Source organism: Morus notabilis, unplaced genomic scaffold (assembly GCF_000414095.1).
Source record: "Morus notabilis unplaced genomic scaffold, ASM41409v2 Scaffold65, whole genome shotgun sequence".
Classification (NCBI taxonomy): Eukaryota; Viridiplantae; Streptophyta; class Magnoliopsida; order Rosales; family Moraceae; genus Morus; species Morus notabilis.
The window spans coordinates 36,964-61,909 of record NW_010356865.1 but is presented as its reverse complement, the minus strand read 5'-3'; the positions used below and the strand labels follow the sequence as shown (position 1 = coordinate 61,909).

General features: G+C 36.5%; 5 protein-coding genes across 6 annotated transcripts in view; 3 read left to right on the top strand and 2 right to left on the bottom strand.

The window, feature by feature from the left end:
* Positions 1-246: 246 nt before the first annotated feature.
* On the top strand, positions 247-6,574 carry LOC21395501. The gene is made up of 11 exons (XM_024162592.1): positions 247-462; positions 1,611-1,783; positions 1,963-2,144; positions 2,259-3,512; positions 3,606-3,683; positions 4,068-4,392; positions 4,487-4,686; positions 4,932-5,008; positions 5,311-5,412; positions 5,527-5,713; positions 6,222-6,574. The coding sequence occupies exons 2-11, from the start codon at positions 1,612-1,614 to the stop codon at positions 6,309-6,311; spliced, it is 2,667 nt and encodes an 888-aa protein (XP_024018360.1). The 5' UTR covers positions 247-462; position 1,611; the 3' UTR covers positions 6,312-6,574.
* A 1,821-nt stretch (positions 6,575-8,395) lies between these two features.
* LOC21395500 (biotin carboxyl carrier protein of acetyl-CoA carboxylase) lies at positions 8,396-13,837 on the bottom strand. The gene is made up of 9 exons (XM_010088730.2): positions 13,525-13,837; positions 12,346-12,549; positions 11,818-11,882; positions 11,546-11,599; positions 10,588-10,848; positions 10,433-10,495; positions 9,850-9,918; positions 9,714-9,759; positions 8,396-8,638 (listed from the first exon to the last, which is right to left on the bottom strand). Exons 1-9 carry the CDS (start codon positions 13,556-13,558, stop codon positions 8,577-8,579), a joined length of 858 nt encoding a protein of 285 aa, XP_010087032.1. The 5' UTR covers positions 13,559-13,837; the 3' UTR covers positions 8,396-8,576.
* Positions 13,838-14,849: 1,012 nt separating this feature from the next.
* Positions 14,850-17,636, bottom strand: LOC21395499. The gene is made up of 2 exons (XM_010088729.2): positions 16,655-17,636; positions 14,850-15,666 (listed from the first exon to the last, which is right to left on the bottom strand). The coding sequence occupies exons 1-2, from the start codon at positions 17,593-17,595 to the stop codon at positions 15,027-15,029; spliced, it is 1,581 nt and encodes a 526-aa protein (XP_010087031.1). The 5' UTR covers positions 17,596-17,636; the 3' UTR covers positions 14,850-15,026.
* A 2,345-nt stretch (positions 17,637-19,981) lies between these two features.
* LOC21395498 (PRA1 family protein B3) lies at positions 19,982-21,004 on the top strand. The gene has a single exon (XM_010088728.2). It carries the CDS (start codon positions 20,090-20,092, stop codon positions 20,735-20,737), a length of 648 nt encoding a protein of 215 aa, XP_010087030.1. The 5' UTR covers positions 19,982-20,089; the 3' UTR covers positions 20,738-21,004.
* A 2,914-nt stretch (positions 21,005-23,918) lies between these two features.
* Positions 23,919-24,946, top strand: part of LOC21395497 (probable leucine-rich repeat receptor-like protein kinase IMK3) — a 3,279-nt gene continuing 2,251 nt past the window's right edge. The window contains exon 1 of one of the 2 annotated variants that reach the window (XM_024162393.1): positions 23,919-24,899. In XM_024162393.1, the coding sequence (XP_024018161.1) occupies positions 24,150-24,899 (750 nt within the window). In that variant the 5' untranslated portion in view covers positions 23,919-24,149. Of the gene's footprint in view, positions 24,943-24,946 lie in introns of both variants that reach the window. The other variant, XM_024162398.1, reaches the window with a different exon arrangement.

The following is a 24,946-nucleotide window of genomic DNA, read 5'->3' as shown; positions in this document are numbered from 1 at the left end:
TGAACCGGGTGTAATGGACTCGCGGTCTCCACCGTCAATAAGTATCCAGACAAAGGGGGCCCCACAAAATCCTCTCCATCAAGCGGCTCAACGCAAACGCCGAAATGCGCGAGTGAAAACCAGAGGTCGAGTACGGACGTGGATATATATAAAATAAAGAAAAATGTAGTACGAGTTCGCGCTTCCTCGTGCCTGTCCAAAAAAATTTCCACTCCACTCTCATGAGGTCTTTCAGTTGCAGGCTCTGCAAAAAGCACACATTATTTCCATTTCAAACTCTGCTCTCTACAAATAGCAACGCTACTCGGTATCTTTAGGCTTTAGCCTCCGCCCAATTATTTTCCCTCATTTTCCCGAGAAACAAAAGCGGTTTTCGGAGCTGCATTGCTTGGCTCCAACCCTCGCTTGAAGTTGATAAAGATCGTTCGTTCCAAAACCCTCCCCTGCCTGCTCTATCTCCATGTGAGGAAACGATTCTCAAATTCCTTCGTTAATTTGTTCATTGCTTCCGTACTTTCGCGTGTAAATGATTGTATTTTCTTCGTGTATTATTCTAAAAGTAATCGAAGCGTGTTTGATTTTTATATGTACTCGTATTTATTGCACAATGCACATCAGTGTTTTCTTTTTGTTGGAATTTTTCATCGCAATTTGATGATAATAATGTACTATAACTTTCCTATGTCTAGTTTCGAATTTGTTTTTTCTGATACTAGAAGGCAGATTACAATTTTCTGATTGAAAGAGCTACTTGTTTCCTATTTTGGTTGTCTGGAATTTTTTTTTTGTTTTCCTTTTCGTATTTTCTTTTTGTTTGGTTGCTGTTTGTTTTGTTTTCCCTCGAAGAAAAAGAAACCTGAAATCCGAAGATCGAGCATGTTCTTTTCACATTTGAGCTGAGAATTTGGAATGTAAAGTGAATTTTTGTGAGAGAGCAAAAATGTTTCTAAGTTATTGTGTTTGAGTTGTGATTCTAAGTTAATTTTTTTCGGGACTATAAATAAGCTATTTTTTTTTTTCTTTTGTCCGAGTTATAAATACGTTTGTTTTCTCTTGTATTAATCATGATGTTTTTGTGTATTTGGAAGAGAGAAGGAAAACATATTGAAATTTCTCAAAGTTATATGTGATGCTAAATTCTGGGTTCAAGCTCGCTATACTATTACGTTCGAGTTCTCGATATTAGATTCTTATTATTTTGTCTTGCTATTGCAAAAAGTGAACATTTTTCTTTATTTTTTGTTGGCAAAAGTTGTTTATTTTTTGTTATGCAAAATAAACACCGCCTTTGAATTGTTATTTATTTATTTATTTGTTAACCGACCTCTTACCATGATTAGGACGAAGAGGGAAGAGAGAGAGAGAGAGAGAGAGAAACGTATCTTTCACTTTTTTCACGCGATGCGGTGATTCCTGGTTACTGCTTTCTCATTATGTGTTCAATATTACCAACTCTCCATTATACTTTAGCACAAATGTCCATCTTTCATTTGCTTTCAAGTTCTTTGTTTCAAATTTCAACCGTGTCCCTAAGTCCGTGTGAAATGCTAAAAAAATACTAGAATATTTTGACTAGAGAATAACATAAATTGTGTTTTTCTGGAAAACAGAATGGGTGCCGGGAGAAAGACTCAGACTTTCACTTTGCAAGGAAAGACTCAACCTCAATGGACCTCTAACAGCAGCTCAAATTGGAGGAATCTGAAAAAGCAGGATCTTGGGGGTGTCATATTTGGTTGTAAGCACAGCACTATCAAAGAATGCTATTCCAAACAGTTGTTTGGTGAGTAGATTTCCCATCTCATTATGTTTTTTGTACAGTTGGAAAAAGTACACTACTCATTCCAAAAGGTTGACTAACGTTTGAAAAAAAAAAAAATTATCCTTGTTATGTGCTTGCAATTGCGAATCCGTTAATGTCCACTGAATAGGTCTGATATTTCAATACCATTTCTGGAACAGGACTACCCCCTCCGCATTTCTCGTATGTAAAGAACATTTCTCCTGGTCTACCACTGTTTTTATTCAATTATAGTGATAGGAAGCTTCATGGCATCTTTGAGGCTGCAAGTGCTGGAAAGTTGAATATTGATCCATATGGTTGGACTGCAGATAGGTCCGACTATTCTCCATATGCTGCGCAAGTACTATAACATGAGAACTCTATGCCACGTAGTTGATTTTGGTTTCGCTTTTGCATTTACCAGTTTGCTTTTGGTGAATTAAACTGATGACTTTGTGCTATTTGTGTTTTTAAGGTGAGGATTCAAATCCGGAAGCCGTGCCGGCCCTTGCCGGAAGATCAGTTTGGACCAATAATTACTGAAAACTACTATGAGTCCAAACATTTTTATTTTGAACTTGACAGGGTTCAAGCGGAGAAACTAATCTCCTTGTTTTCATCTTTTCCAACTGCTAGCACTCCCTTTCCTATGAATGCAAAGAGGAGAAGCACACCGTCCAAAGCTTCATCTAGGTCTAAAACAAGTCAGGAAGGAGACATTATTGAATCGAATACTTGGAATAGTTCTTATCCTAATCAGGGTAACACAGAATGTGGCTCCTCTGGAGATGGTCGTCCAGGTTTAGGCGCAGAAAGTCAGATGACAGGAATGGTATCTAAGGATTGGGAAGTAGAAAAAGATAAACATGACGGCAGAAGCTTGGAAACTTTGCGTGTTGGACGCTCTAACTCTGCTGTAGTGAGAAATATTGATGCTTCTGCTGGAAATCCAAGTCACTCCAATATGGGATTTTGTAATGCTACAGATTTGGCGTGTGATAGCAGATTGTTGGAAGTTGGGAACGAGGAAGAATCAGGTGGAGAAAGCTGGGGTTTGGAAGCTTCATATCATAAGGAAGCAGCTCAAAATTGTCAAATGCAGGCTGTAGGAGAGACACAAAGTCATGATCATCCTTACTGTCCTACTGTACAAACCCAAAATATCAAGTTGTCAGTTCCGGAATCAAGAAACGTTTCTGACTCAGGTCAATCTGATTGGGGATGGGAATCTCCTCGTTTTGACTCTAGTTTTGACGGAAATATAAAATTTCTAGAAGATCTTGTTGATGATTCGCAAACAAGTCAAGAACACATGGACCTGGGACTGAATAGTGATATCCCAAACTCTTTTATCATGACAAAAGAAACTACCACTTTTACTCTTTGCCCTCAGAATCAAGGTAGAGAATATACAACGGAAGCTCCAGAGTTGAACTCGTCTTATCAAAAGATTGCAAAAACACAGTGGAGTGTTTCATGTGTTGCACCTCATTTGGACAATGAAAGCCCCTCTTCGGAAGCTGTTGCAGAAGAGGACACAAATGATGTGATAGACGAGGAACACATAGACTTCCAATCCAATGGTGAATATACCTCATTTCCTGCTGCGATAACTGTATCAAACAATCATCTTTGGGACGAGGCTGGGGTAACTGGGATGATGTCAAATGGTCCTCGCTCTCCAGAAACAGCAAACATCTCGGAGATGGTGTCTTCTATTGTGGCCAAGGTAATTGAGATTGTCTATCGCACTTGAGCTTTAAATGTTCAGATAATCTTCCATTTTTTAACTCAGTATTGTATGTCTGACTTCCAATTAAAGTTACTTGATGAGGTCAAAGAGCTGAGATCATCTCATCTAGCACAAGTCCAGAAAATCAGTTTGTTGGAGCATGATATGGTATGTTTCTTATTACGAAATGCTAGTTGCTTTTACTTCTTTGGCCAAGTTCCAAGTATTACGTCTAAAAATGGATATTTATTTGGTGCTTCTTCCCGTTTGGTTCATGGATTAGAACCATGAGATTATAACTATTTTCGATTTACGTGTGTTTTTTGTGAGAGAAAATACTGTAGCGAACCATGAATCATAATTCGAGTCAGAGAACGAATCCTCCAACCAAACGGGCTATAGTCTCGTTGTCTTTGTGGTTATGCCTGTATGCATTCTGCAAAACTTGTATCTGTATCATGTGTAATATAATGAGAAAATCTCTAGATACTAGATTATGTTGTCATGAATTGGGTACTGGCAAGTGCTTTTTTCTTTGAATGAGTTGTACAGGTCAAATCAAGATTAGAGATTCAACTCTTAAAAGATAGATGCAAGAAATTGGAATCCCGATCATCAGAAAAAACTGGAAATGTCAAAGAAAAAGTGCTCGAACCATTTATTGATCCCCGACAGGAACTTGAAGAGTCAATACTTTTAGTAGGAGGATTTGATGGTTCTTCATGGTTATCAGCTTTGGATTGTTATCATCCTTCTCTTGATCATATGGAATCCTTTAGTCCTATGAGCCTTGTACGTTCACATGCCTCTGCAGCAAAGTTAAATGGTGAAGTCTACGTTTTTGGCGGTGTATACGAAAATTTGTGGTATGATGAAGGTATTGGTTATAAATTCTCTCTTTTGTATTTTATTTTCGGTATCTTCTTACGAATTCAAAATGCATTGATGCCATTTCTTTATTTAATCTGAAGTTGAATCGTATAACCCGGTGAGGAACACGTGGACTAGGCGTCCTTCACTGAATCAAAGGAAGGGAGGCTTAGCGGGTGTTTCTTTCAATGACACAATTTATGCAATTGGTGGTGGAAATGGTGCTGAATGCTTTTCTGAGGTGGAAATATATCATTTGGGTATTGGAAGGTGGATCCCCACTCAATCAATGCTACATAAGGTAAATTTACTTGGACGCGACTGTTTAGTGCATCTACTTGTTGCCTAAATAATGTATTTAATGGATGCGAATACACACACATATATAGATATATATCCATTTTTTTTTAAAGCTAATGAGGTATTCTGGAGATTTTTCACTGAGAACATGGTAAATATTTCACCCTGTACAACCTGAAATTTTTATGTTGTCTTGGACAATCTTGAATCAAGTTTACTAGCGTATTCTTTCCCTTCTTTTGTCAGAGATTTTCCCCAGCTGCTGCGGAAATCAACAGGGCGATCTATGTTGTTGGAGGATATGATGGAAAGAACTATCTGAAGTATGGTGCCATCCTAGTTTTGTAATTTCTTTGTACTCTTTAAGATTTCACTATCGAGAGTAGTTTTTGATTACCATCATGTAGATCAGTAATTTTTTATTACCACCATGAAGATATCACTATCAAGTTTACAATTTGCTTTTGAGCTACTAGAAACCACTTAGCCCATAAGTTGATATATCTTTGCAAGCCTCTTATTTTTTTTTCCTTGATTTTAATCAAGCATGAAGTTGTCTTACGGTTGTCTATGCATATCTGACTCGGATTGTCCGACTGAAATGATCTCTTTCTTAAAATCGCAGTTCAATGGAGAGATTTGATCCTCGAGAATGCTCATGGACGAGACTTGGGAGCATGTCAACAAGGAGGGGTTGTCATTCCCTGGCCGTTCTCAATGACAAATTGTGAGTTGATCAACTTTAATATCAGTTCATTATAGAGTGCCATTCTTCTTTTGTTTTACTTTTGGTTGAGAGATACGACATTCAGAGCTAAATCATGGAATACCTGTTTGGCAGATTTGCTATGGGCGGTTATGATGGTGGTAAAATAGTGTCAACGGTTGAGGTGTTTGATCCTCGTAAAGGTTCATGGATGATGGGGGACTCTATGAACAGTTGCCGGGGATACTCTCCTGCTGTTGTATTTGGAGATGCAATTTATGCCATTGGTGGCTTGAAGAAGGGTGATGAAATTTTGGACACGGTATGCTTGCTATTTCCACCTCTAACTCAAATGTTTATGAAAAATGCTGGATACATGAGATGATCATTGCCATTGCTTCTTTTTTTGTTTTGTTTTTGTTTTTGTTTATTGTCATGTAAAATTTTGTGAATTCTTCTGTAATAGTTTGTGAATATCATTATCATGTGGATATGTGTGTGATTTGATTAAAGTAAAAATTACACTACATAATAACAAAGTTATGAGGGTGGAGATGAAAAATAAGAGTATTCGACGTATTTTTAGGAATAGCAAAACTCACATGTCATTATTCTAATGATATTCATGTTTATATACTACAAAATGATGTAGTAATTATTCTAATGATATTGATTCCTTTTATTCTAAATTTTTTGTTATATTTCAACATGGCTAATTAAATTTTGCTATATATGTCTAAAAAGAAGCTATATACCAATACGTAATGTGTTATTGTAGTTTTCTTGGAACTTTTGGCACATTTCTAAAGTGTAATAAAACATGATTGCAGGTGGAATGCTACAAGGAAGGCCTTGGATGGCAAGTTACAAATTTGAAAGCCATAGGAAAAAGGTGCTTCTTCTCTGCCATTGTCTTGTAATGTAAGATCGGAAATTAAAAGGTTAAAAAGAGGCGGCGTTGCCCAACTCTTCTTGATAAGACTATATGGTAATTATCATTATAGGTCCTTTTTCACTTCAGGTTTCGATTAAACTCTTCTAACGAAACACAAAAACTAGAAAAAAAAAAAAAAAAGTAAAAATCGGCACATGAAAAACGTACATTACATTATATGAGTACGTAAACAACTGGCAACCAAGTTAATTACTTTCGCTTAAGTAATGGAAAAAGTAGTAATTTTATGCAGACAGTCAATATGGTTATATGTTTCCTGACTCTAAATCAATCGACTTCTAGCAATTTGCTTTTCTTTAGTGGCGTATGAGTATTTACGCGGTATGTTTATTAAGTAATCACTACTCTGGATGCAAAATCTCTAAAATCTCTCGGCAAGGACTTGGAAATAAATGTTTTATATGATACCATGTCCCAATAGTCTTTCCTATCTTTGGTTTGATGTTTGGTTTGGTTTGGTTTGATGTGAAATGAAATTAATAAAAATAAGAATATAGTAGAATGAGAATAGGATTACATTGAATAACTATTCTAATTTTATTGTTTGGTAGGTCGTTGTAATTAGTATTGGAAATCATAACTATTATGTTTGATTAGTCATTAGCAATTAGCAATGGAATGGACTGATTAATTTTGAAATGAAATTATCATAGTTCACTTTAGGAATGTCTTCAATCATTTTAATGGAATAACAATTTCATATTCCAAAGCGGTGTAGCTATTTAGAACTCCTTGTCTAACCAACACAGTTAGTCGTTAAACTTTAAGCATGGTGGTTTTAATCTTTGAACTTTTAACTTTGACATATTAATCCTTGAACACACATCTTTTTTTTTTTATTTACATTTTTTTTTTTACAATTTTCGTCACTGACGTCAAAATTGAACGTAGATGATCACAGACTTATTTTGCATAAATAGCTACAGTAGTTTTTAACGCGTTTTAACTATAAGAGAAAATTTTGCATATAGCTAAACTTTTTTAATAAAAATTTTAAGTTATCATGCACATCGTCAATTTTATTTTCAAGAACCAAAATTATCGAAAAAAAAATAAAATAGAGGAACTAATATGTTAAAAGTTTAGTATTCGAATTTATTATGTTTAAAATTCAAAAACTAACGGTGCCAAGTACCTTTTGTATTGTGATTCTATTTCAATAGCCTTTTTATCAAACTAAACACACCCTTAAAGCACGGTGGTTTTGATCTTTGAACTTTTAACTTTGACATATTAATCCTTGAACTGACATCTTTTTTTTTTATTTACATTTTTGTTTTCAAATTTCGTCACTGACGTCAAAATTGAACATTAGATGATCAGACTTATTTTGCATAAATAGCTACAGTAGTTTTTAACGCGTTTTAACTATAAGAGAGAATTTTGCATATAGCTTAACTTTTTTCATAAAAATTAAGTTATCATATGATGCACACGTCCATCGTCAATTTTATTTTCAAGAACCAAAATTATCAAAAAAAAAATACAGGAACTAATATGTTAAAAGTTTAGTATTAAAATTTATTATATTTAAAATTCAAAAACTAACGGTGCCAATTACCTCTTGTATTGTGATTCTATTTCAATAGCCTTTTCATCAAACTAAACACACCCTTAAGGCGTGGCTTCGTTCAGATGCAAACGAACTCTGCGACAACACTATTTTTCACTCTCCAGACTACCTAGCAAGTTCATTATCTATTAGGGAAAGAAAAAAGCAAGTTAGAACCATTCAGTTCGAGAATGTTTGGTATATGAGTTCTGCTACGATGTTATGGAATTTAAAAATCTTTCAAAACTTTTTTTTTTTTTTCTAGGGTCCCACGGGATTGGCATATTTTTTTCTTTTTAGTTTCTAACTGTGGAATGATGCAATGATGCACGCAGATGCGCATGACTACTTTCAACGTCTTAACGAAAAGTAAAATCCACGGTTCAACAAGTAACGCTGAGAGAGAGAGAGCCAGTGCAAAAGGTTTTGTCCAGTCCAACGAATGAACCTATTTCTCGTCGCTAATGCTCAATTAATTAATTTTTCCTTGGTCTCGATTGATTTTAACCGACCAGAAACATCAATTACAAAATCACCAACTACATCCGAGTCTCATAACGCCACCAGCTTAATAGATAAAAAAAAAGAGATGGAATTCCTTTTAAAACTCAGGGAATTAATGAAAAACCTTGGCGATCTCCAACTGAAATTAGCAGGAATTTGCCATAAAGGAAAACCTCACTTGATACCGTGAAACGATGGCAAAACAGCAATAAGTGGGTCTCCGTAACCAACAGCTTCTGTAAACCACACATAAATAGAGTTCAAAGAGTTAAAGCTCATTCAATCCTCAAAATATCCGTTACAAACTCGTCCGTATATATAAACGAATAAAAGCTCATTCATTAATGCTGGACTAGAAGTATAAATCATTATAGACAATAAAGTCCGTCCTTTTTCACGATCTTCTAAAAAGGAAAAATGATCTATAAAAACCTAAAAACCCTTTTTACGTCATGACGAGCGTCAAAATATTTTGGCTATTAACACCACTTTTCCAAACTCTCGGTCTGCAAACACAATTATTGAGGTGAACTAAACCTATGTCTTTATTTTTCATCGTAAAACGTGTCCCATCAGAAGCTAATAAGCTACATTTAGATAAAACATAAATGATCTTGAAGGCACGATACTTAAAAGCTTATTCAGTTACGAACGTAACAATTTGAGTATAGATTTTAAATCGAATTTAAATTATAACATGAGTTAAAATTATAATTTAAGTTAAAATTATAATTTAAATTTGTGTTTAATTATGTACATTTAAGTTATAATTTAATATGAGAATATTTTTAAGTTTGCACTTGAATGGGTTAAAACTTAAGTTTGTATTTAATAGTATTTTAATAAAAACTCAATGACAATAGAAAATTTTAATAGGGTATATGAGTAAAATTTTATTCGTCTATTCATTGTAAACGCATAAAAAAAAAGAATCATCTCAATCAGAATTAAAACGAAAAAATTATGGAGTTTTTAAGAATAGAAAAAATATTATTCGTTCATTAACTTGAGTTTAAGTTTATAAACTTGAGTTGAAGGAGAAATTTAAACTCAGATTTTAACCCCAAACTCAAGTTAAAATTCAAGTTCAAACTCAAATTTTACAAAAAAACATGAACTTAAATAAAGTTATAATTTGAGTTCAAATTTAACGAACAAATCCTAAGACTTGTGATTTCCAAATTATGTACTGTTTTAAGATCATATTTCGTACTCACTCTCTGTGACCGGCGACACAAACTCGATTATGTTAAGCAATTCAAGACATTGAATATATAATATAAATAAACAACCATAGGCGTTTTATTTTACCTCCTTCAGTAAAGAGGACCTTCAATACTTCTCCGCCGATGTCCGACTGCTCAGTATATCAAGAACAAACCATCATGAGATCCATTCTTAATGAAAGTACACACATATCAGTAAGGAACCGAAACAGAAGCCTTACCTTCACTGGAAGTTCGGTGCCAAACTGATCCACGTATCCAATAACTTGTCCCTCTTTAATTACATCTCCCTGTAAATTTCAGAGTCAAGCAAACCCCAATTCAGAAAAAGCAATGGTGCGTTTCTATGCAAATTTAACCCAAATTTGGTGTTTGGATTGTGTGAAATGAGAAGCATGAAGCCGATACCTAGTTGACAAGAAAAGTAAGGCAGATGCAAACATTGGATCGGAATATTTATCACAAAAGTATGCACTCCCAGAAACTACTGGCCATATCTCACCTATATTATTAATTATACTCATATTTCTGTTTCTAACAAACACCTTTGCCTCAAAGCAGATGGTGCATATCTCTCACTATTTGTGTCCAGCAAAATAACTTGAGCAAAAGAAATACTCCGTCTTATAAATTTTACGTTTGGGCACTTAAAACATAAATACAAACTATGATAAACAAGGACACAGAGCAGGAAGTTGAAATGGTTACGGATGTGTTTTTAAACGAAATGCCCAAGAATATTTTTGCTACTAAAATATCTGAGAAACATAAAAATGTTGTAGAAAGCAGACATGTAAGAGATACCTCTTTACATATAGGCGGTTGCTTCTTTCCTTTCACAGTCCTTCCCCTTCGGAATGAGCCAACCTGGCCAAAAAAAAAAATAGTTGCAGTTGGAACATTCAATATTCTACCAAACAAAGACAAAGGACAACTGTCTTCACAGGCAGAACATATACCGTTGGAGAAGACACAAGCACATATGCATTAGATCCAGAAGCCTCCAAGGCTGCTAATTTTGATGTTTTCACCATGGAGACATTTGTAAATGGACTGGTAGTTTGGGAAGAAGTTTTGGGTGGTGATGGTGGTGGTGCAGCAGGAGCAGATTCAACCATGGGTTTAGATGGAATAGGCGGTGGTGATGTTGGTGATATATGGGACAATGGAGCTACTGTGGCTCCAATGTTCCGCTTCAAGTGCATTTCAAAATCTCCAACCTATGACAGATACGAGTGCTAGTCAGACTATAGAATAGACAAAAAGCCAACAGTTTCCAATTTCAGTAGCCTATTGGCAGTTACTATACTGTAGAATTGTCCAAGTACTTCCCTGAACTGTCACTAGATGGTATACAAGATCTTTATATTACCGTTCTTTGGCAGATTTATTCACATGGAAACTGCTAATGGGTTTCAGCTATTTGAAGTATGAACAGAGTTAATAAAATCTAGAATTGTGCGGATGCTAGATTCTAACTTTAGTCTATTTCAATTCAATGAACTTTTTGTCTTTTATCGAAAGGAAAAAAAACAAAAAAAACAAAGAAAGAAAGATCTCAAATCACTAAAGAGAGTTGTGAATTTGACCCCATTTTCTAGCAGCAAGTTCTTGTCCACCTTAGTGTTACAATGAAGGAATAAGACTCAGCAGGCACTAAAGGGGAATCAAAAATCGGTATACAAGATCTTTCCACTATGGTTTACCTCGTTCTTTTGCAGTTGCTCACATGCCAACTGCAGATGGGTTTTTGAGCTATATGAACCATGAGCCACGTAAATAAAATCTAGAGCTTGTAAGGATGTTATGATTCTATTTCGAACGTATTTTTGTTCTTAGAACCTTTTGCTTATACATTAAATGACAAGAATGTGTTCTAAATGAAACCAGATAATTTAACAGGGTCTTCAAGTTCACCTTTAACTTAAGTTCAGCAATCTCTGTCTCATCGCAGACCTCTAGCATCAAAGCCTGATGATTTTAAAACAATAAATTAAGGCAACTGAGCATCAAAATAGAATAAGCGATGCAAAATCTTGACTGTAAAAGGTCAAAGTGAAATTATAAAGTTCCACAGGCAATATGACACTTTAAACAAATCAATTGGAATCTGACCAACAAAGAAAAATACCATATAAGTAACAAAACAAGTAAATGGAGGAAAAAGCTAATACTAAATTTATGCTCACCTCAAATCCGTTGGGAAAAATTGCACTTCGTGGAGTTTTCTCCAATGAGCTTTGTGGAACACAATCTGATGAAATTGCTCGTGATAAGTATCAATTCAATCTTGAAAAAATATACTTGGATAATGAAACACTATATACTAGCATATACAAAAATTATTACAAGTCTTAAACCATATTAAGTTTTGTGACTATGGTGGACCAACCACCAGCAATAAGAGAAGCGGCAATGCCATTTGGGCAACAATTTCTGGCAGCTCCCCCTTGTAAATAGAAAGGAATGAACTTTCACAAAGGATTGTGTAATGAATTAAGCATAAAACATGAGAGTTGCTTACAAGAGTGTAGTTCTATTTTTCACATATAATACTCTATAATCAGCCTGAATTTCTGTAAATGAATCCCAAAACGAACCTCTTTCCCGAGAAAAATAACAATAAAATAGGAGACAAACATGAGGAGTATTGATTTTTCAGTTGCACAAACTAATAGACAACCATGTTAGCCAGTTTCAGAATAGGATGAGCTCACCATTCGACTTAGCTGTCTCCTTAGCTTCAGATGTCTTTACACATGAAACTCGGAATCCCTTCTGCTTTCTCGGAGAATTGATTAACCTCCCACTGGCAGTCAAACTTGGGATGCAAGATCTGTTTGCGTTAAGCTGCCTAGCATTATACACAGGAACCATACCAGGCTTCTCAAGGAAAGACTTTGTACGTGAAATAGTGTCCACTGAAAATTTCATAATATAACAATCACATGATTTCAGATCATCCTTTAGTACTAGTTGAACCGTTCAAGGCTCCAAGCCTTGCAGAGTAAAAATTCAAATTACATGCATGCAAGGAAACTAACACGCATAAACTCACATATGAATACAGAGAAGTACTAAGCGTAATCTCTAATAGACTAGTTTTACATTTTCACAAGAAAAAGTAGCAGGAATACAGTAGTTCATTTCACTATAAACGAATCAATTCAGATTATATCCAACGTATTGACCCAATACCACATAATAGCCCTTCGAAATTATAACACCAGAAGCATACGATAAGTCAAGATCTTTAGTATAACTGAAACAGTCGGATACTCAAAGCCAAACATGACTACATAAGCATACCTAGTTTACCTACATGTATGCACATAGTATGTAAGTCAAGCAGCATTAAAAGAAAAAAAGAAAACAAAAACTCATATCAGAATCCAACGATTGAACCTAAGATTAAAGCTATCGAATCGACACTACGGACTACGGCATAAAATTGGGAATTCGGTAGAAAAAAGTAAATAAACTCATATATGGAAAAATAAATTAAGCACACATGCTAAGTTAGATCCATTAAGCTCAAGGAAACTCCAATTGAACAGGTCAAAATCACCATTGACATCCTTAAAGCTCCAAATAACAAGCAAACGAAGATCACATTGAACAAATACTAGATCCCACCGCCCTCGAGCCCAATTTCTACGTTGATTTCCAAATTTTCCACTTAACAAGGATTCACGATTCTTTTCAACATAAAGTACCGTCAAAATCGATGTATTTGTTCATTCTCTCAAATCTCCTCGTTGAAATCAACCAAAAAAGCTCAAATCATCCTCATTCATCGCAAGCGAACCTCACTCGAAAGTTCACCGATACATAAAACAAGCAAACACAACATGCAGGTACACTCAGACATGCCAAATCTAGAGAAAGAAACTTACATTGAAAGGATCGGAGAACAGCGGAGGACTCCATGGAGAGAGAGAGAGAGAGAGAGAGAGAGAGAGAGAGAGAGAGAGAGAGGCAAATAAGCTCGAACAAGATGCGGATTGAGAGATGATTTTGGGATTTGACGAAGCAGAGATTTGAGAGAGAGAGAATATGAGGAAAACGAAGAGGCGAAGAAGAAATGAGGAGGAGAAAATGATGGGTATGGGTTTGGTTTAAGCGCAGTTGGGGAGGTTGGGCTTTGAAGTGTCCGCCTCTCTCTCATCAGTTTCTCCGTTTTAGCGCAGACTGATCCTCGCTAACGTGCGCCGGGGTCTTTGTCCACGTGTACGTGGCTCTTATCTGGCACGGACACTCCTTTGGGATTCACGATAGGGGGATTTTGGGCGTGTGATTGTAATTTTCAAGGTGTACGACATCAAAATTAGAAAACGATTGCAGGATCTGAAAATGTTTCCCTTTTTTTTTTTTGCCTTGTGATGTCGTTTTGCCTCTTTCTTCAAATGATTCGCAAGGACACACCACCTTCTACTAATCTCCCCAGGCCTCGAATTCAGCAATCAACTCTAACGTTTTTTTTTTTTTTTTTTTTTTTGTGGTCAAATGTGAGGATGGAAAGTATGTAGACATATCATATCAAGTAAGAAATTACACTAGAATCATTCTAAAATATAATTTACGAGGAATTATAAGATAATACGGGAGGAAAAAAAATGTAAGAAGTAGAATTCTGAACCGTTAAATATTCATAGTTAATTTTTAATGTAATTTAGGGCTCATTTAGAGTCTGTTTAGTTTGTTGATTCGAGTTGAGATGTGACTTTATGTGAGAGCTTTTTACGAGAACAAAAAAATCAGATATAACTGTTTCTGATAGCTTTTTACTGTAGCAAAACTCGAATCGGTGAAATGAACGATACCTTATTTTATGCGTTTAAACTCATGATTTTGATTCTGCTACAGTGTTTTCCTCTCACAAAAAATTTAAATTTTAAATGTCAAAATTAAGAATCACTAGTTTAAGCGCATGAACCAAACGGACCCTTAAAGATTAAAAGACGTGTTTCTTATAGGTCTGTGGCACGTTGATAACTTGATATAACTCGAAATCATGAAGATAATGAGTTTAGTTTTTACTATAAATAGATATGGGTTATAATCGAGTAGATACGATTAACACCATTAATAATTAGGTCATGTTTAGATTGACATTTTTAACATGTTTAATAAATAATTTATATTTGAGTTTATATTTTCTGTCACAATTTATAAACAGATTGATACAAATATGACCCATAAGCATAAATTGTGAGCCCTCTTACATCCCATATGGTTTAAATTAACGTTGTCACATATACAACTATGACAACATTGAAAGTGGCCAATGTCTACATACTATTAACAATACGTTTCAGCTTCTTTACTATCTTAAAATCCAATAAATTACAATATTACAATCCCTTTATTTCTGAGCCATCTAGGTCTCCCTCTTAGGCTAACAAATCACAAGGTTAAGGATCTCTCTAAACTCCAACCTCCTAGTCTCAGTATAACACGTTCTATATTTGTTAGGCCAATACGTCAACCAAATCCACCCCCTTATTTCCCACTCCATTGTCGTTCCCATGGCAGCTTTGTCCACTTTCCACACCACACTCTCTCCATACTCATCTCCAGCAAAAACCACACCTCCTTGTCTAGTAAAAGGCCTATAAGCACTAGAATATCTATGCTTAAACCAAGCTTTGGGGTTCATCAAAGCAATCTTTGATGGCTTAGAAGAGAACACCTCTCTCCCATTCACACTGTCATGGAGATACCAATTCAGGTTTGCGCTGTATCCGTGCACGGATTCCTCGAACTTCCACGGCTTCAGGCTCATTGTCACTGTCTCCCCGGCGGATACCTTGAGCCCCAAGTAAGGGTTCGGCGGTTCAAAACCGGCTTCTATGGTCTTCTCAAGGCCAATCTCTCTCACGGGGTTCTGGGAGGATTTGCTCACTGATACGCTTAGGACGTTGGTTTGCAGGGTTGGAGTGAGTTGTAAGGATATTCGTGATGGGAAGTGCTTCTCTGATGACCCAACACCTCGTTCGGACATCAGTGTCTCGTTCACAAGCTTGATAACATCACATCTGTTAAGAAAGACAAGAAATGGATACAATGAAGCCTCTTGTTTTGAATTTGAAGCTTTTGTGGTTAAAAGAATATATAGAAATTTCCTATTGGCACAAATGCCACTGAGTAACTTTATTGATTCGGACTTAGATTTTTAAAACGCAAAAAAAAAAAAAAAAAATCAATCCTTCCTTCTAATTTTTTTTTTTCGGCCTTAGATTTTTAAAACCCAAAAAAAAAAAAAAAAAATCAATCCTTCCTTCTAATTTTTTTTTTTTTCACAAATAAACTTTTATATCTAAAAATTAGTGGTTAATGATATTTAATGCTTTTAAAAAAAAATAGAGAGATCTTTTTTCATAAAGTTATGAATAAATAAATTGTTTTAATTTTTAGAGTATTAGAGGCATCTGCTACCAAACTTTTCATGAATGACAAGTTATGTACGTCCTAAAATTTTAGTATTGATAACTTACCCAACAATTTAAAAAAAGTATCGCAGAGAATCCCAAATCAACGATGAATGTTAAAATTTTGATTAAACATCCTCATACACACTGTGAACTTGTTTGAAAAAAGAAAAAAAAATTTTAAATGACTATCATAGCACATCACATTATGTGTACGGGAATGTTCCGTTCTAAAGACATTAAAATTCATCGATTTGGGACACTGTACAACCTTTTATTAAATGTAGGATAATTCGTCACAATAAAAAATTTACCGATTTAGTACAATTCAGGGACAAAAGCTTCAAAATCCCTTATTTTTAAGCCAAAAGTTAAGTACCAAACGTTTGGTACAAATCCCAAATACTGTATAATGAGCTATAAAATGCAACAATTTTAGGAGACGTTTGGTTCATGGATTAGAATTATTTTCGATTTATGTGTATTTTTTGTGAAAAAAAATACTATAACGAATCATGAATTATGATTTAAATCATAATATGAATCACTGTACCAAACGTCTCCTTATACTGATTGATCTGGCATATGTACCTACCTTATGTTGTCTATATTTACCACGACACCAACCCACGAGCCTTGAGGCACGACCCTGTAATTGAATTGTACAACACCTTCTAGCTGGTGGTAATTCAGAGAGAATTGCAACCTTTGATCATCATCATGATGACCCGAAGGAGTAGTACTAGTAATTATAGTACTGCTAGAACTACTGCTCTCCATGTTCATGGCGATCAAAGGGCAATAGAGCTGAACTTTCCACAATCCGAAAGTGGAAAGCGCGTAAGAGAAGAGAGACGACGGCGTTTGAATCATGGCAGTCGTACTAATTCTTCGGCCGCAGGCTTGGAGCTCGGCAATCCAGTTTGTCACGGCAAGGTTTACGGACCTCATCCACCGATCTTCCAAGTTGGACCCCAGCATTTTCATGAGCAATTTCGTCGCTTTCCTCGACCGGCAATTCATCAAGTGGTTCTTGATCGTGTCGAGGCAGTCGCGGCGGAGAGCTGACGGCGCTTCGTAGATGCAGACGAGGAAGAAGAGAGTTAGAAACGCGACGTTGAAAGTTTCCTTGACGTTTTGTAGGGAGTGATCATAATCCACTCTAAGGAATTTGATCATGGAATTGTTGTTGTTGTTTGAGCCATAGCGAAGGACGTCTTCAATGAAGTTGAGAAAGAGAGGCAATACAATGGTTTGGTCATCTAGGGAGTTGTTATAGTTAGTTGATAATGATTTGGAGCTGATTTTGAGGGGTTTTGAAGTCCAAAGAGAGATGGGAAGGTTGAAATCGGCAATTATGGAGAAACAAAGAAATGGGGTTTGGTTGTTTTTTGATATGGTGAGGTTGAGAGATGGTTGGGATATTGAAGCTGAGGAACATAGGCAAAGGGAAATATTGGAAGTTTTTTGCCATTGAGTGATTGGTGGAAGGTTCCGAATCCATGAAAAGATATCAGGAAACACACAAGAAGCCATGGAAAACAAATATGGACTTAATAAGTTGATTAACTTCTTAATTTGTCACACTATGTTGGATGGGGTTTGAACTGAAAATGATCATGATATTTAAGGACTTGCTCAATACTAGAAGAAAAGCTAGGATTCTTTGGTTCGTAAGGAAAGGAAAAAAAGGGTCAAAAAGTAAATGATTCGTTATAAGATGATTAGCATTAGAGGAACCTTGTAGAGTTGTAGATGGATAGTTGTACAAGGAAAATTAACTACTATATATTGCACAAAGCTAATATGTGAGGATTCGTCCTAACCTATATATACTTTTTTTATGGCGACAAATAATTAAGTTTAATTATTTGTATTGGGCCAGCACCACAAGGAATATCGGCTAAGCTTCTTGTTGAAGAGTTCGCTCCATATATCCATCATGCTTACTAACCTCTACAAATTTGATGGATTATGCACGTGCTTTAATACATGATTTTCAAAAGAAAATTTGGAAAAACATAAATCAAATAAATATTGGATAATTTGGTCACTAAAACTTGATAAAACATCGTAATTTGCGATAAAAATTGTTTCTTATTACAAAAATGTCCATGAATTACTTGCTTGCGAATTGGTCTTTAAAACTAGCTAGCTAGCTATCTACGTAAAGCATAACATAAATGGTATATAGTCGGAAAACAGGGAAACTAGTGTACGTCTATAATTAAAGCGTGATGGAATCTGCAGCTAATATGTATTTGGCGAACTCTTTTTATAATTTCTTGAGTAAGCAAAATATGCTAATTATAACTAGTTACCATTAATTTTCTTATAACAAGTTAAGAATGTCAAAACTTTAGCCAATAAGGAAGTCTTAGAAGTAGTTACGCTAAGAGGTAGTTTAGTACATGTTTGAATGAACATCCGTTGATACCATCTCTTTGGAACATATTAAGTACATATCTCTTTGGAAATGTAAAAGAAAAAAGTCGCTTAATGATCATTATATATATCATATAAAATGTATATCTTCGGATTTAAGCCACCTTTTCTTTTCTTTATATAGTTTAAACCAGACTAAATGGGCCCACTCGAGACCCACAACTATTGGTTCAGACCCAACCGTAAATTTTTTGGGCTGGCGATCCTCTCTCTTTTAGGGCCAGATCAACCCGACTCAAATATCATATTTAGTTTTTTTTTTAAATACCTTATAAAATTGCACTCCGCCCTAAATTTTTAGGCTTGAGGCCTGGCCAGACCGGGTCCGGCCAACCCTTTCTCTTTTAAAATTGGCCCGAGCCGGCCTGAAATTTCTTTTTAAACAATCTAAATTTACTTTTAACAGAAGTACCAAACATTCGTACATTTATTCTTTAACAAATTAACTTTCCTTAGACGTTATTAGTCCTGCAATGGGTTCACAACTAGCAATCTGCCAATGCAAATGTTAAAAATGACACATTTGATATATATATATATATATATATACATATTAACTCTAATACATTTAAAATGTGTATTCATCTTCTATCAGAAATAGTAAAGCTTTCTTTATTTCATGACTCAAGTAATATTATTACGGTGTTTCTTTTCACCAAAATTTAAAATTAATTTTTTTTGTTACAGTATTTTGTCTCTCACATACACAACTTAAATTACAACTCAAGTTATGACTTAAATTGGAAAATAAACATACCCTATACTTTAAAACTTATGAAAGCAATTTTTAATTTCTTTAAAAATTAAACATGATAATATTATAATAATTAAATTAAAATGGCTAATTTTCAGATAAAAAACTGAAAATGGTTAGTACAACAACAATAGTAAAATCAAATGTCAAAATTTAACATTTGTCATACTTCGTGTTAAATTGGTCACCCGATATAAAATATATCAAATTTAACACAAAATACACTATACCGGAGATAATTTTTTCACTCGAGCGCTGTATTAAAGATGCTATAATACGTACTCATGTATCAAATGCGTTGTACTCGTTTTTGTCGTTCTCCAAAATGACAATCGCCATGACATTCGTCAGGTGCATTGTCGTTCTATTGCATGTCGTATAGAATTTAATACGACATGTCGTTTTTTTCCACTTTGCTGTGGTGTCGTTAACCTTGGACAACTTTATCTGCATAATCAAAATGAGTTGTTTTCTTCGTTTTCCAATCCCAAAAAGAAAGGGGAAAAAAAAAAGAAAAAAAGAACACAGTGATGTTTTATAGTTTCTACGATGCCGTTTAACTTGTTGCTGTTTTCTGTCTATTGGACAAATCAGTATATCGGTATCCCCAACGTTCATGATTAATCAACTTGCTTCATCTGCACCGTCCATTTCGAACGCGCTTTGGGCACCCAAATTCCTCCCCACACAGAATCATTTCCTTATTTCGCCTTTCCCTTTCCGATTGTTGGCCTACTATATTCTCTCCCACAACCCAGCCCCCTCTCTCTCTCCCTCCCTTGTCTCTCTCGATCTCTCGCCAATTTCATAAGTGAATCCCACGCTCCATCCATGGCTTCCCCACCGACACTCCCGGTCTCAAGCTCCCAACCCGCCGCGGGTGCCACCTCCCAGCCGCCGATCGCCACTCCCGCCTTCCGCGCGTTCCTCTCACGCCTCTCCGCCTCCCTCCGCAACGGCTTCTCGCAGCGCCGCCCATGGCTGGAGCTCCTCGACCGGAGCTCCATGGCCCGACCGGAGTCCCTCTCCGAAGCCTATTCTCGGATCCGCAAGAACTTCTCTTACTTCCGCGTCAACTACGCCACCCTGGTCGCCGTCGTCCTCGCCCTGTCGCTCCTCTCCCATCCTTTCTCACTCGTCGTCCTCCTGTCTCTCTTCGCCGCCTGGGCCTTCCTCTACCTTTTCAAGCCGTCCGATCAGCCCCTCGTCATCCTCGGCCGCACCTTCTCCGATACCGAAACCCTAGTCGGCTTGATCGTGGTGACGGTTATCGTCGTCTTCGTCTCCAGTGTCGGATCGCTCCTGATCTCGGCGCTAATGGTCGGATTCGCTCTCGTGTGCGCTCACGGTGCGTTTAGGGTTCCGGAGGACCTGTTTCTCGACGATCAAGAGCCTACAAACGTCGGATTCCTCTCCTTCCTCGGCGGCGCCGCCTCGGCCGCCTCGGCCGCTGCTCCCTCCATCGCCTCACTCGTGTAGTGGAATATCTTTGTGCCCTAGTAATTTCAAGGTTTGTTAGAGTGAATCTTTGATGTACTCTTTGCCTTTGCAAATTGCAATTGGTGATTCTTGTTTTCTTGTTAGAAAGAGCGATTTATTTGAGAGATCATAGAACAAGTGTTAGGGTGTTTTGGAGATTGGATTTGGTTCTGAACTAAATTTGTTCGGATAATGCTGCAAGATGTAAACTTTTTCTTTGTAACGAAAAATTTAGTTCCTATAACATTCATTTCTTATGTTCTCCAACTCGTGCTTTGTTATTGTTGTTCAATTATTTATCTTGAGAAAACGTCTCTGCTATTACTTCCTTGTTTCTTTTAGTATCATCTGCAAGTTTCATTTTGGTTATGCCCATAGATTCCTATTATTCCGGTACTTGTGAAGTTTGTTAAATTTGCTGTCTTGATACAGTGGTAGTGAAGGAAGTGTGCTTGTCGAACTGCAATGAATTAGACCTGCGTTAGTTATTTTCAATTTACTAGAGAAGTAAAAAAGAGTGAAGTAAGACTAAGCTGATTACCTTATGATCTTAGGTCGGAACATGTTAATAGGATCTTTTTCTCGCCCCCCTTTTTACGTGGGGGCATAAGAAAGGAAAGAGGGGGATGGATATTACTCAGTGGTAGATCCCACCCTTGATAATTGCGCTGTTGTGCCTGGGCTGTGAGGGCTCTCAACCAGATGTATAGTTCAATGCACCTTACATTTCGAATCGGGGTTTAAAACCAAACTACTCCTTATATGCTCTCATGGATACGGGCGGTCATGGGGAGGGCTCCTTTTATTGAGAATCCATACATCCTTGTATGAGGCAAGATTTATGCAGGCTAGTTTAACAATGTCAACTACTGTATATGGACAATTTTGTTCGATTTGTATCACTCCAAAGTAACTCCTCGTGTCATTTATCATATCTGTGGTTTACTAAAAACTTCTGTATTTTATCATGTCAAGCCATGGTTACTCTTTCGACTTCCAATGGTTGTGTAGATTGTATAGTTAAAGACAATGGAAGCTAAGGAAGAGCAATACTATTTAGCATAGGTGATGCCGAACAACACTATTCACCAGGTCCCGTATGTGGAAAGAAGTGGTAGGACTTACTGTTCGTGAGTAATTGTGTCTGGCAACACTCATGCCCTTTTGCCCTATCTTCTCTAATGACTGTTACCCTGAAGCTTTCACTATTTCATCAGCCGTTAATGAAACTGCATTTTGTGCGTGGGAGCAGATGATAACTATGCAAAGGGTGAAATAAAAGCAGGGTACAATAATTGTTTATATATATACAGACACACACATATTTTAGTGAATTGGGGTGCATCCAGTTGAATCTGATCTGAGCCGACAGAAAGTTAAAAGACTGATGCTTCCTATACGGAGTTGAAATGTGAAATATGGAGTGAAAACAAAGTACGAACTTCAGAAAGGCCATGTTCAGTTTTTTTTTTTCAACTTTTTCCTCCCTTTTCTTTTGGCTTTGATGGGAACCAACTTACTAATCGGTGCTTACACGCAAATCTGATGAAAGGCAGCAGACAGAATGGTTTTTTGCTCATATTTGTTTGATAGTGACTTAAGTTGACCCTTAATGATGCATGGGACAGCAATGGCGATCTTTCATTGCCTGCATTGGCTTAAGGAGATGAAGAGGACATGATTCCAAATTTCCAATTACAAGCAACACCGACTTTTTTTTTTTTTTTTTTTCTAGTTTTCTTTCAGTTGTCCCTTAATGGCCAATTTGACATTCGCAGGACCATTGGTCCATGACTTAAAAGATTCAACTTTAATTTTAATTATGAAAAAGAAATTATCGAGTCAATCCGTTTGGTTCATGAATTAGAATATGATATTATAATTATTTTTTATTTACGTATATTTTTTATAAAAAAAATATTATAATAAATCATGATTTAAATTAAAGAATGAATACTAAATAAGTAAATGTAAAAACAAGAATGGGGTGTTCAAGTGGAGGCAACGACATAACTTTCAACTCCTCTATCCGACCAAATCACCACGTCACACAACACAACATGTAAGATGATGATGATGACGACGACCCTTTTCTACTTTGAGTTTGAAGTTAAAAGCCATACGTCAGAAAAGCTGCAAGTCCCAACTCAAACTTTTCCAAACTCTAACGCATATCATTAATGATCGAAGGTACTCCTCTCTCTCTCTCTCTCTCTCTCTCTCTCTCTCTCTCTCTCTCTCTCTCTCTCTCTCTCTCTCTCTCTCTCTCTCAGCATTCCTATTTCTCAATAAAAATTTCATATTAGATTATTCATCCAAGGGTTTTTATAATATATCAAACGCACACAAAGGCTACAAATGGTAATAACCACACTGTCAGCTACTCATATATATATACACACACACATGTATATATATGTATCCGAAATGGATTGTCGTGTCAATTTTTAATAATTTAACCTCGTATTTTGAAATGCCTCCAACTGAAAGATGATGTTCAGATAAACTAAGATAGCAGGGGCAAAACAGTCTTAACAATCTTACATGAAGGCTGCATGTATTGCAGTTGATTGTGCGGGTCCCATTGAAAAAGATAGCCGTTGTGAGGAGCGGTTGTGGCAATAAAATTACTTGGGATTCAACCCACAAATGAAAATGACCATGCGATCGAGATGGTCAAAGAAATAAAAATTATAAAAAAAGGAGAAATATAATGCTCAGAGAAGAGAAAAAAAAAAGTAGCCGTTAGGCTATGCAAGTAGAAGAGCCCTGAAATGATGTTCTGATAAACTAGATACCAGGGGCAAAATAGTCTTAACATTCTTACATGAAGGCTGCATGTATTGCAGTTGATTTGTGCGGGTCCCAGTGAAAAAGATAGCCGTTTTTTTTGTTCTTTTGCTAAAAAAAAAAGAGAGCCGTTGTGAGAATCGGTTGTGGCAATAAAATTACTCGAATTCAACCCACAAATGAAGGTTACGTTTGGCTCAGGAAAATTTAGAAAAATATTATAACAAATTAAAAATCATAATTTTAAATTTAAAACTTTTAAAATAAACGGAGCAGAAAATGACCATAAGATCAAGATAGTCAAAGAAATAAAAATAAAAATAATAAAAGAGGAGAAATATAATGCTCAGAGGAGAAAAAAAAAAAGATTATGTTGAAGACTAGCCGTTAGGCTATGTAAGAAGAAGAGCCCTGCACCTTAATGCACTCACCACCCGACAATTTCTCTCTCTAAAAAAACATGCTCACGTGCTCTTTCGCAGTCACAGGAAACCCCATCCATCCCCATCCCTACCTGTAGCTCCGACTACTTAAAACATTCTTCCAAGTGGCAAGACCGAAACGAGGGAGCCATTAAAATACCCTTCTTCAATCCATTTTCGCATCTTCAACTTACTTGTTCATGGTTATTGATAGATTCCACAAATACCCAGTTAACAATTTCAGTCTTGAGATGAAAATAGCATTAGATTGTTGGCATTTTCTCTACTTTCTTCCGTTTCTTCTCGTCATATTATGCGTGTCCGAGCCAATGTCAAGCCAAGATTGGGACGGTGTGGTCGTCACAGCGGCAGATTTCCAATCACTCCAAGCGTTCAAGCACGAGCTCTTCGACCCAAAAGGCTTCCTGAGGAGCTGGAACGACAGCGGCTACGGAGCTTGCTCGGGCGGCTGGGTCGGGATCAAGTGCGCTCAGGGACAGGTCATTGTGATACAGCTTCCATGGAAGGGATTAGGAGGCAGAATCACCGAAAAGATTGGCCAACTCCAAGCTCTTAGAAAGCTAAGTCTTCATGACAATTCCATTGAAGGCTCAATTCCTTATTCCTTAGGCTTGCTTCCGAGCCTCAGAGGTGTTCAGCTCTTCAACAACCGGCTCTCAGGTTCAATCCCTCCTTCGTTGAGTTTTAGTCCATTGCTTCAGAATCTTGACCTTAGTAATAACTCTCTTAGTGGGACTATCCCACCTAGTCTAGCAAACTGTACCAAACTTTTTAAACTTCATCTTAGTTTCAATTCCCTTTCTGGGTCAATCCCATCTGGTGTTATTGGCTCAAAATCCTTGATCTTTCTTTCTCTTGACCACAACAATCTCTCTGGTCATGTCCCTGACTCTTGGGGTAACAACAATAGTACAACACGAAACAAGAATGTTTCTTTCAATCTTCAGTCCTTGACCCTTGATCACAACTCTCTTGA